This window comes from Leptopilina heterotoma, unplaced genomic scaffold, assembly GCF_015476425.1.
Source record: "Leptopilina heterotoma isolate Lh14 unplaced genomic scaffold, ASM1547642v1 Lhet_38, whole genome shotgun sequence".
Classification (NCBI taxonomy): Eukaryota; Metazoa; Arthropoda; class Insecta; order Hymenoptera; family Figitidae; genus Leptopilina; species Leptopilina heterotoma.
In genome coordinates this window covers 1,254,292-1,272,067 of record NW_025111054.1, presented here as the reverse complement: position 1 = coordinate 1,272,067, position 17,776 = coordinate 1,254,292, and the positions used below count along the sequence as shown (strand labels likewise).

At 24.9% G+C, this 17,776-nt stretch overlaps 1 protein-coding gene across 1 annotated transcript; it reads left to right on the top strand.

The window, feature by feature from the left end:
* Positions 1-289: 289 nt before the first annotated feature.
* Positions 290-3,096, top strand: LOC122505872 (40S ribosomal protein S19). Its single transcript, XM_043617740.1, has 3 exons — positions 290-439; positions 1,583-1,653; positions 2,667-3,096. Exons 2-3 carry the CDS (start codon positions 1,583-1,585, stop codon positions 3,058-3,060), a joined length of 465 nt encoding a protein of 154 aa, XP_043473675.1. The 5' UTR covers positions 290-439; the 3' UTR covers positions 3,061-3,096.
* The last annotated feature ends 14,680 nt before the right edge of the window (positions 3,097-17,776 follow it).

The following is a 17,776-nucleotide window of genomic DNA, read 5'->3' as shown; positions in this document are numbered from 1 at the left end:
TTTCTGCTCAAGGTTCACGAAAGTCGCTCGCGAACGCGATCTATGAGATAGAAAAGGACAGATATATATTTGAGTCCGTTTCTAAACCATGCTTTGCGTTCCCAAATGACGTTCGTGAACGCAATGAATGACTTAGAAAAGGATAGAGATATATTTGTGTCCATTTCCATCTCATACGTCTTGTTCGTGAACGACTTTCGCCGCAAATCTATTGTGCGTTGGACTTTAGGCCTTCAGTCGATGCGCTTGACCAAAACGGAAGTATAAAGCACCTTAAGGTTGAGTGTGGATTCAGCATAAGACATTAGCCTACGCTCTTTTACAATGTGCGCATTCCTATTCTATGTGTAATATATATTCCATGGTCCTTTTCTCAGCCATTTTGCTTGGTTGTAGACGATAATTTTAGTTTCATCTAAAAAAATATAAAGTTTAGAAGGTATGGATTTCTATTTTATATATTTTTTGTAGATTTGTAAAAATACTTTTTTTCTAGTATTTGATTTATTTCATTATTGAGATCTTATAAGTTAACTGTATTTGGTTTTTTAACTATTAGTGCACTACATAATTGTGACAAACACGTGGCTTTGGTGCTGTTTATTGTTCATATGTTAGTAAATTACGTTAGTTTTATAGTGGATACATGTTATAGTGCACTATAACATTATTTAATAATTATTTAATAAATATTGCGAATTAATAGATTACCTAATATAATATTTATTTTGTGGTGTTGACTAAGTAAATTCTTTTATAGCTGTAAGTGTTAGTTTGCTGTGAACACTTAAAATGTGATTTTTTGTTAAATGATTTATTTTATTATGCATTGCAAGTTTACATGGTCAATTGTTATTTTAGATAGATGAAAGTTTGTCATTTTTATTAAACATATAAAATCATTAAAATTCCCATTTTTAATATTATAAAATTTACAACATATTAATAAATTAAAAATTTGTTATTTTACTTTCTGCACATAATTTAATGCTAAAGCTTTTTGATCGGTACATTTTAAAAGTTAATAATTTATCTTTAATTATTTACTATTTAAAAAAATAAATCTTATTTAAAGAAGAATCTGACAAACAATTGGAACAAAAGTTAGTCCAATGTCAAAATTTCGTAGTTAAAAAAAAAGGGTGACATTAAATTTTAAATTCCTTTTTGGTAGAAGCGTAAGAAATTTAATTTTCTACATTTTGAACAATTTAAGGTTATATTTGAATAAAAATTGTAATTTTTTGTCTAATAAATTATTTAAGTAACATAACCTAAAATTTAAAAAATGTTTCTTATGGACAAAATTGTAATTTTTGTACAAATGCAACTTTAAATCGTTTTAAATGTACAAAATTAAATTCTTCGCACTTCCACCAAAATGAATTTAAAATTTAATTTGCCTTTTTCTTTTAAATTACAAAATTACGACATTGGACTAACTTTGGTTTTGACTGTACTTCAGATTAAGCTTTTAATGCATTTTATTCTTCAATCTAAGAGTGTTAATTATTTATAAAAAACATTTTTCTTAAATTTAAATATTCAATCATTCTATTAAAATTATTGTTCTCATTTTTAGATGCCTTCCGTTACTTTGAAAGACGTCGATCAACATGAGTTTGTCAAAACATTTGCCAGCTTTTTGAAAAAGTAAGTAATTAATGTTGAAAATTGTTATTTGTATATTAATGTGTGTGTGACATTTGCTCAAATTCATTTTTTAAATATATCTTGGAATAATTAATCGACGCCTCCCGTTCATATAATGCTTATTGAAAAGTTGATTTAATATTCATGATTCTTTGGAATATAATTCCAGGCATCACAATCCCTTTTTTCAATTTTTTCACCTTTTTCTAATTAAAAATAAGAAGTTTTTCTTTTTTTTTAAATACATTTCCAAGTGTTATCATAAAATTTAGACTCAATATTTTTAGAATTAAGTGTGGTTTATTTCTTATTTCGATTATTAATACCAGAACATAATATAAATATATTTTTTACTGTTTGGCATTTAAATAATATAATAACGTATAAAATTTTATAAATATTAAGGTGATTCATGCAACAGAATGCAGTGCTCTATAGAAAAGTAGTAAAGTCAGGGAAATATCAGGAAAAAAAATTTTTGTTAGGGAAATTAAGAAAATTGAGATTTTTTTTCGACTTATTTTCAAAAATTGCGACTTTTTTTACTTTCTCCAAAATATTGTCAATAAAATATATTTTTTTAGTATTAAAATGTAACTCGTTTCGATTTTCATAGTGCGAAAAATAACTAGGTACACAAATCTGTCAAAAATTATTTTTGAAATCGTTTTTCTATTTAAATTTCCGAATTATACATTTAAAGGATTTTGTAAAATTTAATTGAAAATAATTAATTTTTTTCAAGTATTTTGTTCGAATTTTTGAAAATCAACTTTTGCAGAATTTTAATTGCAAATTTCTAAAATAATTGAATTATCAAAAATTTTAATGAAAAACCTTTAAACGTAAATTTAAAAATGAAAATTAACTTCTAATTTTTTAAAATTTAGTATTTTCAGTACTTTCAATTACAATATATATATTTACTTGATTAGAGAAAAGGCAATTTTCACATACTTATCCGACCCTTAATAATTATAATGTTTTGATATTAATTTTTAATTCTTTTTCAGGACTGGAAAAGTAAAGTGCCCGGAATGGGTTGATATTGTTAAATCAGCACGCTTTAAGGAATTGGCACCATATGATCAAGACTGGTTCTACATTCGGTGTGCTGCTGTAGTACGTCACATTTATATTCGCAGCCCAATTGGTGTAGGTGCTGTGACAAAGATTTTTGGAGGACGTAAGCGCAATGGAACACACCCGAGTCATTTCTGTCGATCGGCTGGAGGAGTTGCCAGGAAAGTTTTACAAACTTTAGAGTCACTTAAATTAATTGAAAAATCAACATCAGGTGGCCGTGTACTAACCAGTGCAGGTCGTAGAGATCTTGACCGTATTGCTGCACAAATTAAAGCCAAAAGTAAGAAGCAAATGAAGTTGCAAGAAACACTTGTTTTATAAGTTGTATTTTTACAATAAATACATTTAAAAAATTTATGTTTTTTTAGTTTATCTTTAGAATTAGTTTGTTATTTTTTTCGTATAAAATTATAGTTCAATGTGATATATATAACCGGAAATCCAGGAAAGTTGTTTTCTAAAGTTATTGTGTTTATTCTTGAAATTTATTTATTTATAATATTTCAAAATTAATGCAATTTTAAAACAATTGCGTTTACAATTTTTATAAGTAGATGAACTTCAAAAGGTTTTAATTTGAAATTTTATAAAATTTTAATTTTGAATGAATTTAATTAGAAATTTTATTTAAAAATCCTAGAATTTAAAAAAAGTTTAATAACTAAAATTCCTCTGAAATTAGTTAAATTTTTTAATATTTATTTAATTTATTATTAAAAATGATGGATTTATAGAACAATTTTATTTAAAAACACTAAAACAAATTTAATTTTGAAGCAATTACAAATGATTGCAGAAATTTAATTATTTTCAAAAGTAGTAAAATTATTCTTCTCAGAAATTCAATTATTTTAATAAAAACATAATAAAACTCATCGTAGACAATTATTTTTAATACAATTTTAATAGAATTCCTCGAAAAATATAATTATTCTTAAAAATTTTATTAAAATTTATCAAAGAAATTCAATTATTTTTAAAACCTTTGCAACAATTTATCTATTAGAATTTAAGTACTATTTTCAATACATTTTTAATTAAATTTCTTCAAATAATTCAATTATTTATAAAAATTTTAATGAAATTCTTTGTCACAATTTAATTTTTTTCAAAATAATTTGAATAAAATTCTTCTTACAAATTTAATTAATTTCGAAAATTTGTTAAAATTCAATTATTTTCAATGTTTAATATTTCAATAAAATTTCACAAAAGAATTCAATTATTTAAAAAGAAATTTTAATAAAATTTGTCTCAAGAATTCAATAATTTTCAAAAGTAATAATAATTCTAATTCTTCGCAAAAAACCAATTATGTTTAAAAATTGAAAAAGTTTAAAATTTTAAAAGTTCAAAATTATCTTTATAAATAATATAATTTTTCTCCGAAATTCAATTATTTTCAATAATTTTAATAACATTCTTGGCAGAATTTCAATTATTTTTAATACAATTTTAACTAAACTGATAAAAAATTGCAATTATTCTTTAAAATTTTATTAACTCAAGAATTCAATTATTTAAAAATTTGATAAAATTCTTTATGAAAATTCAATTTTAAGAAACATTCAATTATTTAATGAAATATTTATTTTTGTAATTAAATAATTGAATTTTCTAATAAATATTAATTTAAAAATGAATTTCAGTTAAAATTTTAGATAATAATTCAATAATGAAAGCATTATAGCGTGGATTTAGAGAAATAATTGAATTTTTAAAAGGTTTCAAATTAAAATCTTTGAAAATTTGAACTTTTCATACTTTTAATTAAGAAGAATTCTGTAGAATTATTTTTTTTCAAAAAGTTTAATGGAATTTTTTTTTAATTTTTCGAAGTTTTTAATTTCTAATATATTTAATTGAAGAATGTCAGAATAATCGAAATTTCGGAAAAGAAAATTGTTATTGATGTTTTCGAATAATTTTCGTTTTAAAAATCTGGAAAAATTCCGTTTTTTAACCTGGAAAACCTGGAAAAGTCAGGGAATTTGAAAAAAGCAAAAGCGTAACAACCCTGCATAAAAGTACCTACATTTGCAAGTACTCATTATTAAGCAGTAATGGATTCTGATTTCTAAATAAGTAATTGCAAACTTATTATAAAAATATAATTAAAATGTGGTGACTTTTAACATTTCATAGGTAAGTTTTAAAATTAATTTGTACCTACTATTTTTGGGCATTTTAACATAGTAATCTATTAATATTAATAAATTAGACTATTTTGAACAAATATCAATAAAAAAATGTTCTATGGCTGTTTCTATTTCAACTCATGCAGGACAAATAGGTTAAAAATTCTAAATCAAGTTTAGTATAATTTTTCTTGTTCTTTAGGACAACTAAAGAGAAACGTATTTTTTTATTTGTTGAAGAAAAAATTTTGGCTGAATTATGCAAACTTCAAAATTTTAGGACAAATCGTGATTTTAAGGCTAAACAGCTAACAAATTATTTTCAAATCTTTCTAGTTTTTACGAAAATAGAAATTTTTCAATTTTCTAATTTAATTTTAGTAGTGTTTTTAATGCTTTTTCTTCAAAAAATTGAAAATTTTTGAAAATTAACAAAATGGCGGCCATTTTTTGAAAAATCAAAAAACATTATTTTCTAAAAAACATTTTTTATTATTTTGAAAATTTTTTTGTGATTACTAGATGAAAAAAGAAACTTTTTCTTAAAGGTTTGATGTCTTCTAAAGTATTTTGTTTGTCGCTATAATTTTTTTCCCTGTTGCTACACGGAGAGAAAGTTATATTAAATTTTGTAAAAGAATTTCTCAATTTGGGGAAAAAGTGCCACAAACCGAAATTTTAACATAGAAAATACTAAATAGTGCAAGAAATAATATGAAATTTAGTAAAGTTATATCAAATACAAAAATTTTAGTTAAATTTTAATATAACTTTACTAAATTTGATATTATTTCTTTCACTATTTAGTATTTTCTATGTCAAAATTTCGGTTTGTGGCACTTTTTCCCCAAATTGTAAAATAATTTTACAAAATTTAATATATATTTTCTCTCCGTGTAGAGTCTTGGAATGATCACCACATTGCCAATATTGGATCGTTATTGGCTGCCAAGGCAAATGCCAATGTTTTAAAAATAGATACCAATAACTTGAAAAAATTTGTCAAAAAGTAAATTAAATTACAAGTTAAAAAAAGACAAGTAATTAAATTGTTTCTAACACTCTATTAAAAACATCATACCTATACTTGAAAAAGTTCTTTTTCTCATCTAGTAACAAAAAAAAAAATTTCCAAAAAATGAAGAACATGTTTTCCATTTTTTTTAAATGGCCGCCATTTTGATAATTTTCAAAAATTATCAAATTTGCAATATTGCAAATTTTAGTTGTGGCCACTTTAAGAAATTCCTTATTTTTTAGGACATCTTTTCTTATGTTAATTAAAAAATTAGTTATTTACACTTGTTAATCAATTATCATTCTTAGTTTCTGAATTTCTTGTTTTTAAAGGTTAAAGAAATATTAATAATATAATAAATTAATAAATATATGGAGTAAAATTCCTCAACTGTCCAGGTCAAAAAATGAATTTTCTCAAAACTTTGCCAAAATGTTAATATTATTAGTAGAAGTGTAAATACGAATTATTATTCAGTGTTGCTACGGTTAGGGAAAACCTGGAAAAATCAGGAAATTTTATAAAATATTGATTCAAAAATTAATTTGCCATATTTGTATCGCATAAATCTGAAGTAACCAATACGATTTGCTAAAGCAGTTCAGTGTTTCTATAAGTCATGGAAAATCTGTAAATTTATTTTATTTTTTTGATATACTTCTTGCATGTTTCTTGTATCCGGTCGTATGAAATCTCCCAAAAATCAAATCGATCGAATATCCATTACATCGAATTTCAAAACATCGAATGCTCAATACATCGAATTTTCAAAACATCGAATGCTCAATATATCGAATTTTCAAAACGTCGATTGCTCAACACATCGAATTTTCAAAACTTCGAATGTTCATTAGATCGAATTTTTAAAACATCGAATGTTAAATTGATCGAATTTTTAAAACATCGAATGTTAAATTGATCGAATTTTCAAAACTTCGAATGCACATTACATCGAATTTTTAAAACGTCGAATGCTCATTTCATCGAATTTTCAAATCTTCGAATGTTCATTTGATCGAATTTTCAAATCTTCGAATGTTCATTTGATCGAATTTTCAAAACGTCGAATGCTCATTTCATCGAATTTTCAAATCTTCGAATGTTCATTTGATCGAATTTTCAAATCTTCGAATGTTCATTTGATCGAATTTTCAAAACGTCGAATGCTCATTTCATCGAATTTTCAAAACGTCGAATGCTCATTTCATCGAATTTTTAAATCATCGATTGTTAATTTGATCGAATTTTTAAAACGTCGAATGTTAATTTTATCGAATTTTCAAAACTTCGAATGCTCATTTCATCGAATTTTCAAAACTTCGAATGCTCATTACATCGAATTTTTAAATCATCGAATGTTAATTTGATCGAATTTTCAAAAAGTCGAATGCTCAGTTCATCGAATTTTTAAAACATCGAATGCTCATTTCATCGAATTTTCAAAACTTCGAATGTTGATTTGATCGAATTTTCAAAACTTCGAATGCTTATTACATCGAATTTTCAAAACTCCGAATGCTTATTACATCGAATTTTCAAAACGTCGAATGCTCATTAGATCGAATTTTCAAAACTTCGAATGCTTATTTCATCGAATTTTCAAAACGTCGAATGCTCATTTCATCGAATTTTTAAATCATCGATTGTTAATTTGATCGAATTTTTAAAACGTCGAATGTTAATTTGATCGAATTTTCAAAACGTCGAATGCTCAGTTCATCGAATTTTTAAAACATCGAATGCTCATTAGATCGAATTTTCAAAACTTCGAATGCTTATTTTATCGAATTTTCAAAACGTCGAATGCTCATTTCGTCGAATATCCAAAACTTCGAATGCTCATTTCATCGAATTTCCAAAACTTCGAATGCTCATTTCATCGAATTTTTAAAACATCGAATGCTTATTACATCGAATTTTAAAAACTTCGAATGCTCAATACATCGAATTTTTAAAACATCGAATGATAATTTGATCGAAATTTCAAAACGTCGAATGCTCATTACATCGAATTTTCAAAACATCGAATGCTCATTTCATCGAATTTTCAAAACGTCGAATGCTCATTAGATCGAATTTTCAAAACTTTGAATGTTCATTTGATCGAATTTTCAAATCTTCGAATGTTCATTTGATCGAATTTTCAAAACGTCGAATGCTCATTTCATCGAATTTTCAAAACTTCGAATGTTCATTAGATCGAATTTTTAAAACTTCGAATGTTAAATTGATCGAATTTTCAAAACTTCGAATGCTTATTTCATCGAATTTTCAAAACGTCGAATGCTCATTTCATCGAATTTCCAGAACTTCGAATGCTCATTTCATCGAATTTCCAAAACTTCGAATGCTTATTTCATCGAATTTTTAAAACATCGAATGTTAATTAGATCGAATTTTTAAAAAGTCGAATGTTCATGTCATCGAATTTTCAAAACTTCGAATGCTCATTTCATCGAATTTCCAAAACTTCGAATGCTCATTACATCGAATTTTCAAAACTTCGAATTCTCATTAGATCGAATTTTCAAAACTTCGAATGCTCATTAGATCGAATTTTCAAATCTTCGAATGTTCATTTGATCGAATTTTTAAAACGTCGAATGCTCATTAGATCGAATTTTCAAAACTTCGAATGCTCATTTCATCGAATTTTCAAATCTTCGAATGTTCAATTGTTCGAATTTTCAAAACTTCGAATGCTCATTACATCGAATTTTCAAAACTTCGAATGTTAATTTGATAGAATTTTTAAAACTCCGAATGTTAATTTGATCGAATTTTTAAAACTTCGAATGTTCATTTTATCGAAGAGAATTTAACATCTGAGTTTACTATCTATGTAATATGTTCTTCCTAGGGAATTTTGAAAGTGCGCGAGATTTGAAATCGTTTTGGTAAGTGACAATTTTTTTTATTGAGTAAAATTTTTTTGTTTGTTTACTAATTACTTGTCAGTAAATGTTTATTTTTTTGTTATATAAGTATCACTATTATTATGATTATTTTAATTTATATTATAGTTTTTATTATAAGGTAATTAAATTAAATTGTGATTATCTATTACAATCATAGATGGCTCTAGTAATATGAATATGTGTTTTACAAATTTTTATAAATATTAATCTGTTTATAGTATAATTATTAATATTGTTATTCTTATTATTGTGTAATTGTGAATTTATTATGTATATTTAATGTAATATTGATTTATTTAGAAGTCAGTAAGATGATCGTTAAAAAAAAGTAGTGAATATTTCTTATTTGTCTAAATATTTCGCTTCTAAATGAAGAGTTCAAGTTTCTTTTATCTATTTATAATGAATGATTGAATGAATGAATTAATTAATTAATTAATTAATTAATTAATTAATGTGCATAAATTAAAATTATTTTCAAATTAAATAAAATATTGTGTATTGTTATTATTTTGTTATTTCTTTATATAGTGAATATTAAATTGCATTACTCTCTACTTTAAATAAGAAATAGATTCTATATGTAAGTAATACTTAAATTTTTATTGTAAATAAATAACAAGATTCCTACAGAAATCCGAAATTAAAATTCCATACCTTTTCCATGATTTATAGGTCAAACTTTTACGACATTCCAGTGCAATTTTAAATATAATTTCATTACTTTTGGGCTCTTCGAAAATAGTTTACTTATTGAATAGCCTCGACTCTTTGATAAAAAATTTAAAATTATCTAATATTATCAAAAATTCAAATATCCGAATTGCTTAAAATGCAACATTTTTTCCTCTTTTTTTATGGGATTTAGCTTCATTATTTTTGGGCTCTTCGAAAACAGTTTACTTATTAAATAGTCTTGACTTATTATTATTATTATTATTATTATTATTATTATTATTATTATTATTATTATTATTATTATTGTTATTGTTATTATAAATTCGAAATAAAATCACATTTTATATTAAACAAAATTATATTTTTATTTATAATTGTAGAACTACATACATTTTATTTTATAATCGTGAATAAATCTTTGAAACATTAAAAGTTGTTATACTTTTTTTATAAAATTTACATTACTATAAAAGTTTAGTGTGAGTGACTGAAGAAAACGGTGATTTTTAGGAATTTTTTTCAGGGAAATTATTGCATCTAATTTTTTATACAGTTTTGTACATGTATACATATTTGTATAAATAGTCAACATTTTGTAATTTTTTCAAAGAAAAATATTCTTTTTTAATTAAGAGTTATTCGCTATATAAAAAAAATCCAGTTTTCCCACTGCGCTGCAGTGATTGCGGCCTTCTGAGGGACTGAAATAAAAAAAACAAAAAGTTTATTTAAGTCGAAGATATTTGCCGTACAATGACTCTCGGATGTCAAAAAATGGGACGCATGAATATTCCCCACATTGAACTTGCAACAATTTTTGTGGTATCGAAATAAAATACTTAAAATATCTACTTATTAGAACTGCAATAATTCGAGTTTTCTTTTAAACAAATTTTTATCACAAGAAATTAGTATTTGAAAAAATATTTATTAACTACTTTTTTCATTTGACTGTATATTAATTTATAAAAATATCCATGTAGGGAAATATGAAAGAATAGAACATTTAGTTGTTCAGCGTTTTTTTTTAGTATGTATTTTAAAAAATAAAAATTTTGCTTAAATGAAATTTTAAGTGCATAAAAGTTTATTTAAAAGGATTATAACCTAAAAAATTTGTCAATTATCAGAATTTTCATTTCGTAGTATTTCTATATTATCGAATTTTTATGTAACGTAAAATATATGTAATTGAGCTATAATCTCACAGAATTTATATTTAACATAATTTTGATGTACAACTATTTATATTTAGTTGAAATTATATTTAAAATAATTTTTATTTAATCAAATTTTTATTTAACCATATCTGTAGTTAACCGAATTTTCGTATGAGTGAATTTCCAAAGTACCAAATTTATAAAACATAGAATTTTCAAAACGTCGAATTTCTAAAGCATTAAACTTTTAGAATGTCGAATTTTCATCTGTCCTAACTTTTTGACACTATAGAGTTTACTATCTATGTTGTTAGTCGGTAAGGTAGATTAAAATTGCGCGCGAAATTTGATTTAACATATGATTTCAAATTTCCCGCACAATTTAAATCAACCATATCAATAAGAATTACAGAGAGGAAACTCTTGTGGCAAAAAAAGTTAGGACAAATGAAAATTCGACATTCTAAAAGTTTAATGCTTAAAGGTGCTTCTATACCTCCGGTGGATTGGTCAAGCAATCGGCTCGATGAATTTTCACGGTCGGAAAATGTACTTTCATGGCGGGTATTTTTGAATAAGTAAATGTTGAAAAGGTTTTTACTTGAAAATTTATTTAAAAAAATGATTTTATCATAGAAATTCTTTTAAAATTTATGTTAAAAAACATGTTTTATTTTAAAAGTTATCAAATTTTAATTCAAAATGTTTTAATTTTCCAAAGAAGTGTAAAAAGCCTAATGTTTTTGAAATGCTAGTACAGACGGTACAGACTGTTTGTTATGAATGTACATAACCTAGCGTTGTGTTGTCTGTTCATTATTATTTAATATAATAATAATAAAATCATTAAATTTAGAATATAATATCACAAGCACGACAACACAACGCTAGGTTATGTACATTCATAACAAACAGTCTGTACCGTCTGTACTAGCATTTCAAAAACATTAGGCTTTTTACTCTTCTTTGGAAAATTAAAACATTTTGAATTAAAATTTGATAACTTTTGAAATAAAACATGTTTTTTAACATAAATTTCAAAAGAATTTCTATGATAAAATCATTTTTTTAAATAAATTTTCAAGTAAAAACCTTTTCAACATTTACTTATTCAAAAATACCCGCCATGAAAGTACATTTTCCGACCGTGAAAATTCATCGAGCCGATTGCTTGACCAATCCACCGGAGGTATAGAAGCACCTTTAGAAATTCGACGTTTTGAAAATTCTATGTTTTATAAATTTGGTACTTTGGAAATTCACTCATACGAAAATTCGGTTAACTACAGATATGGTTAAATAAAAATTTGATTAAATAAAAATTATTTTAAATATAATTTCAACTAAATATAAATAGTTGTACATCAAAATTATGTTAAATATAAATTCTGTGAGATTATAGCTCAATTACATATATTTTACGTTACATAAAAATTCGATAATATAGAAATACTACGAAATGAAAATTCTGATAATTGACAAATTTTTTAGGTTATAATCCTTTTAAATAAACTTTTATGCACTTAAAATTTCATTTAAGCAAAATTTTTATTTTTTAAAATACATACTAAAAAAAAACGCTGAACAACTAAATGTTCTATTCTTTCATATTTCCCTACATGGATATTTTTATAAATTAATATACAGTCAAATGAAAAAAGTAGTTAATAAATATTTTTTCAAATACTAATTTCTTGTGATAAAAATTTGTTTAAAAGAAAACTCGAATTATTGCAGTTCTAATAAGTAGATATTTTAAGTATTTTATTTCGATACCACAAAAATTGTTGCAAGTTCAATGTGGGGAATATTCATGCGTCCCATTTTTTGACATCCGAGAGTCATTGTACGGCAAATATCTTCGACTTAAATAAACTTTTTGTTTTTTTTATTTCAGTCCCTCAGAAGGCCGCAATCACTGCAGCGCAGTGGGAAAACTGGATTTTTTTTATATAGCGAATAACTCTTAATTAAAAAAGAATATTTTTCTTTGAAAAAATTACAAAATGTTGACTATTTATACAAATATGTATACATGTACAAAACTGTATAAAAAATTAGATGCAATAATTTCCCTGAAAAAAATTCCTAAAAATCACCGTTTTCTTCAGTCACTCACACTAAACTTTTATAGTAATGTAAATTTTATAAAAAAAGTATAACAACTTTTAATGTTTCAAAGATTTATTCACGATTATAAAATAAAATGTATGTAGTTCTACAATTATAAATAAAAATATAATTTTGTTTAATATAAAATGTGATTTTATTTCGAATTTATAATAACAATAACAATAATAATAATAATAATAATAATAATAATAATAATAATAATAATAATAATAATAATAATAATAAGTCAAGACTATTTAATAAGTAAACTGTTTTCGAAGAGCCCAAAAATAATGAAGCTAAATCCCATAAAAAAAGAGGAAAAAATGTTGCATTTTAAGCAATTCGGATATTTGAATTTTTGATAATATTAGATAATTTTAAATTTTTTATCAAAGAGTCGAGGCTATTCAATAAGTAAACTATTTTCGAAGAGCCCAAAAGTAATGAAATTATATTTAAAATTGCACTGGAATGTCGTAAAAGTTTGACCTATAAATCATGGAAAAGGTATGGAATTTTAATTTCGGATTTCTGTAGGAATCTTGTTATTTATTTACAATAAAAATTTAAGTATTACTTACATATAGAATCTATTTCTTATTTAAAGTAGAGAGTAATGCAATTTAATATTCACTATATAAAGAAATAACAAAATAATAACAATACACAATATTTTATTTAATTTGAAAATAATTTTAATTTATGCACATTAATTAATTAATTAATTAATTAATTAATTAATTCATTCATTCAATCATTCATTATAAATAGATAAAAGAAACTTGAACTCTTCATTTAGAAGCGAAATATTTAGACAAATAAGAAATATTCACTACTTTTTTTTAACGATCATCTTACTGACTTCTAAATAAATCAATATTACATTAAATATACATAATAAATTCACAATTACACAATAATAAGAATAACAATATTAATAATTATACTATAAACAGATTAATATTTATAAAAATTTGTAAAACACATATTCATATTACTAGAGCCATCTATGATTGTAATAGATAATCACAATTTAATTTAATTACCTTATAATAAAAACTATAATATAAATTAAAATAATCATAATAATAGTGATACTTATATAACAAAAAAATAAACATTTACTGACAAGTAATTAGTAAACAAACAAAAAAATTTTACTCAATAAAAAAAATTGTCACTTACCAAAACGATTTCAAATCTCGCGCACTTTCAAAATTCCCTAGGAAGAACATATTACATAGATAGTAAACTCAGATGTTAAATTCTCTTCGATAAAATGAACATTCGAAGTTTTAAAAATTCGATCAAATTAACATTCGGAGTTTTAAAAATTCTATCAAATTAACATTCGAAGTTTTGAAAATTCGATGTAATGAGCATTCGAAGTTTTGAAAATTCGAACAATTGAACATTCGAAGATTTGAAAATTCGATGAAATGAGCATTCGAAGTTTTGAAAATTCGATCTAATGAGCATTCGACGTTTTAAAAATTCGATCAAATGAACATTCGAAGATTTGAAAATTCGATCTAATGAGCATTCGAAGTTTTGAAAATTCGATCTAATGAGAATTCGAAGTTTTGAAAATTCGATGTAATGAGCATTCGAAGTTTTGGAAATTCGATGAAATGAGCATTCGAAGTTTTGAAAATTCGATGACATGAACATTCGACTTTTTAAAAATTCGATCTAATTAACATTCGATGTTTTAAAAATTCGATGAAATAAGCATTCGAAGTTTTGGAAATTCGATGAAATGAGCATTCGAAGTTCTGGAAATTCGATGAAATGAGCATTCGACGTTTTGAAAATTCGATGAAATAAGCATTCGAAGTTTTGAAAATTCGATCAATTTAACATTCGAAGTTTTAAAAATTCGATCTAATGAACATTCGAAGTTTTGAAAATTCGATGAAATGAGCATTCGACGTTTTGAAAATTCGATCAAATGAACATTCGAAGATTTGAAAATTCGATCAAATGAACATTCGAAGTTTTGAAAATTCGATCTAATGAGCATTCGACGTTTTGAAAATTCGATGAAATGAGCATTCGATGTTTTGAAAATTCGATGTAATGAGCATTCGACGTTTTGAAATTTCGATCAAATTATCATTCGATGTTTTAAAAATTCGATGTATTGAGCATTCGAAGTTTTTAAAATTCGATGTAATAAGCATTCGATGTTTTAAAAATTCGATGAAATGAGCATTCGAAGTTTTGGAAATTCGATGAAATGAGCATTCGAAGTTTTGGATATTCGACGAAATGAGCATTCGACGTTTTGAAAATTCGATAAAATAAGCATTCGAAGTTTTGAAAATTCGATCTAATGAGCATTCGATGTTTTAAAAATTCGATGAACTGAGCATTCGACGTTTTGAAAATTCGATCAAATTAACATTCGACGTTTTAAAAATTCGATCAAATTAACAATCGATGATTTAAAAATTCGATGAAATGAGCATTCGACGTTTTGAAAATTCGATGAAATAAGCATTCGAAGTTTTGAAAATTCGATCTAATGAGCATTCGACGTTTTGAAAATTCGATGTAATAAGCATTCGGAGTTTTGAAAATTCGATGTAATAAGCATTCGAAGTTTTGAAAATTCGATCAAATCAACATTCGAAGTTTTGAAAATTCGATGAAATGAGCATTCGATGTTTTAAAAATTCGATGAACTGAGCATTCGACGTTTTGAAAATTCGATCAAATTAACATTCGATGATTTAAAAATTCGATGTAATGAGCATTCGAAGTTTTGAAAATTCGATGAAATGAGCATTCGAAGTTTTGAAAATTCGATAAAATTAACATTCGACGTTTTAAAAATTCGATCAAATTAACAATCGATGATTTAAAAATTCGATGAAATGAGCATTCGACGTTTTGAAAATTCGATGAAATAAGCATTCGAAGTTTTGAAAATTCGATCAATTTAACATTCGAAGTTTTAAAAATTCGATCTAATGAACATTCGAAGTTTTGAAAATTCGATGAAATGAGCATTCGACGTTTTGAAAATTCGATCAAATGAACATTCGAAGATTTGAAAATTCGATCAAATGAACATTCGAAGATTTGAAAATTCGATGAAATGAGCATTCGACGTTTTAAAAATTCGATGTAATGTGCATTCGAAGTTTTGAAAATTCGATCAATTTAACATTCGATGTTTTAAAAATTCGATCAATTTAACATTCGATGTTTTAAAAATTCGATCTAATGAACATTCGAAGTTTTGAAAATTCGATGTGTTGAGCAATCGACGTTTTGAAAATTCGATATATTGAGCATTCGATGTTTTGAAAATTCGATGTATTGAGCATTCGATGTTTTGAAATTCGATGTAATGGATATTCGATCGATTTGATTTTTGGGAGATTTCATACGACCGCTTGTATCAACCAATCGTTTTGAGTTTAAATTCGTGCACTTTCAAGTATCACTAAAAAATCCATGTAATTAAAAAAAAATTTAATTTACAATGTAGTACATGCTTTTAAATTAACAATATTTTGTTCAATGCTTTTGGAATAAATACTGTTGATTAATTAGTAAGTTATTCTTAATGTTGAAGTTTTATGCAAGTGAGAAGAGAAACCATTTCCTTTTAAAACCATAATTTTACTAGACTAGAAAGCTGAATATCAATTATATAATATATACTCTTTTCAAGTATCGACAGTCACTTCCTAAATTTGAATTAGTAAACGTGTTTACTAATTTTAATTAGTAACTGACTTTTATTCTGCGTAGGCCTTTACTCGGGATTTATTGATGTCGCAGATTACAAATATAATGTCGGTTTTCAAAATGGCGTATCTAATATGTAACGAGCGACTATTATCTCGCTCGAATCGTGATTCGATATTAATCGAAATGCGATTAAAAGTCGCGGGAAAATATAATATTAATTTTATATTTAAAATAATATCCTGTCCATAGATTGAGAAGAACTTTCTGCGTTCGATTTAGTAAATATGTTCCTAAAATATTGTATTCTTCAAATATCTCTCTATCAATAGCCGAAATATAACAAAAGATGAAATACATATGTTTCGCAGACACAGTGTCTTTGAAAATATCGCTACAAAAAATAGTAAGGTTTAAACACATTTCCAGCAATATGAGTTTGTGTATTGTCACTCTGAAGACAATATACCCTTAAAACTCAAACACAATTGTCAACCATAAACTAAGAGAGATAACCCCAAAGATGTCATAAAAAACTGTCTTTCAATTCTCAAGTAGACCCTCTTTGGAGGTAAAACCATAAAACACATCGGTTGACCAACGTACATTTTATCCTTTTTCTCAGGATAAAATCACGTACTGGAAAAACCCAGTTTTCAATACTTTTTAGAAATGTTAATTATTCCACTACTTTTATAAATAATTGTAATTTGCATATTAGATTATTTCTATCAATCTAACATCTAATCAATTATTATAATATAATTGATAATGAATTAAGACTTGTAAATAAACTACATTCAAGCTTTATAGTTAAACAATTAATTTGTTATAACTATCATGACCATTAACTATGTATAATTCTATATAATATTTACTATATTTGTAACACGTATGTGTCATGTACAGGTGTAAATATAATTATTATAAATATAAATATTATTATTAGAATGTATGCATGTGTATATATATATTGAAATAATTATCATGTGATAATTATTGGAATCATAATGTTATGATGAATGTGTATGTATCAACATCGACAAGTATGACGTATGAGTCGGTATTAGTATTAGTGAAGTGCATAAATGTATCTACTATATAGTGGGGATACTACTATACTATACTATACTACTGTATAGTGGGGGATGCGCGTCATTTAGAACATGCGCATTTCCTCCAACATGGACTAACAGCGGAGAACAAGTCCGCTGGACTGTAACTACAGATTAGATTTAAGTTGACTATTGACTAGAAAGGTTGCTTCTAAGCTTCCTTAGTCATAACTTGTATTCTTGAACTTTTAGT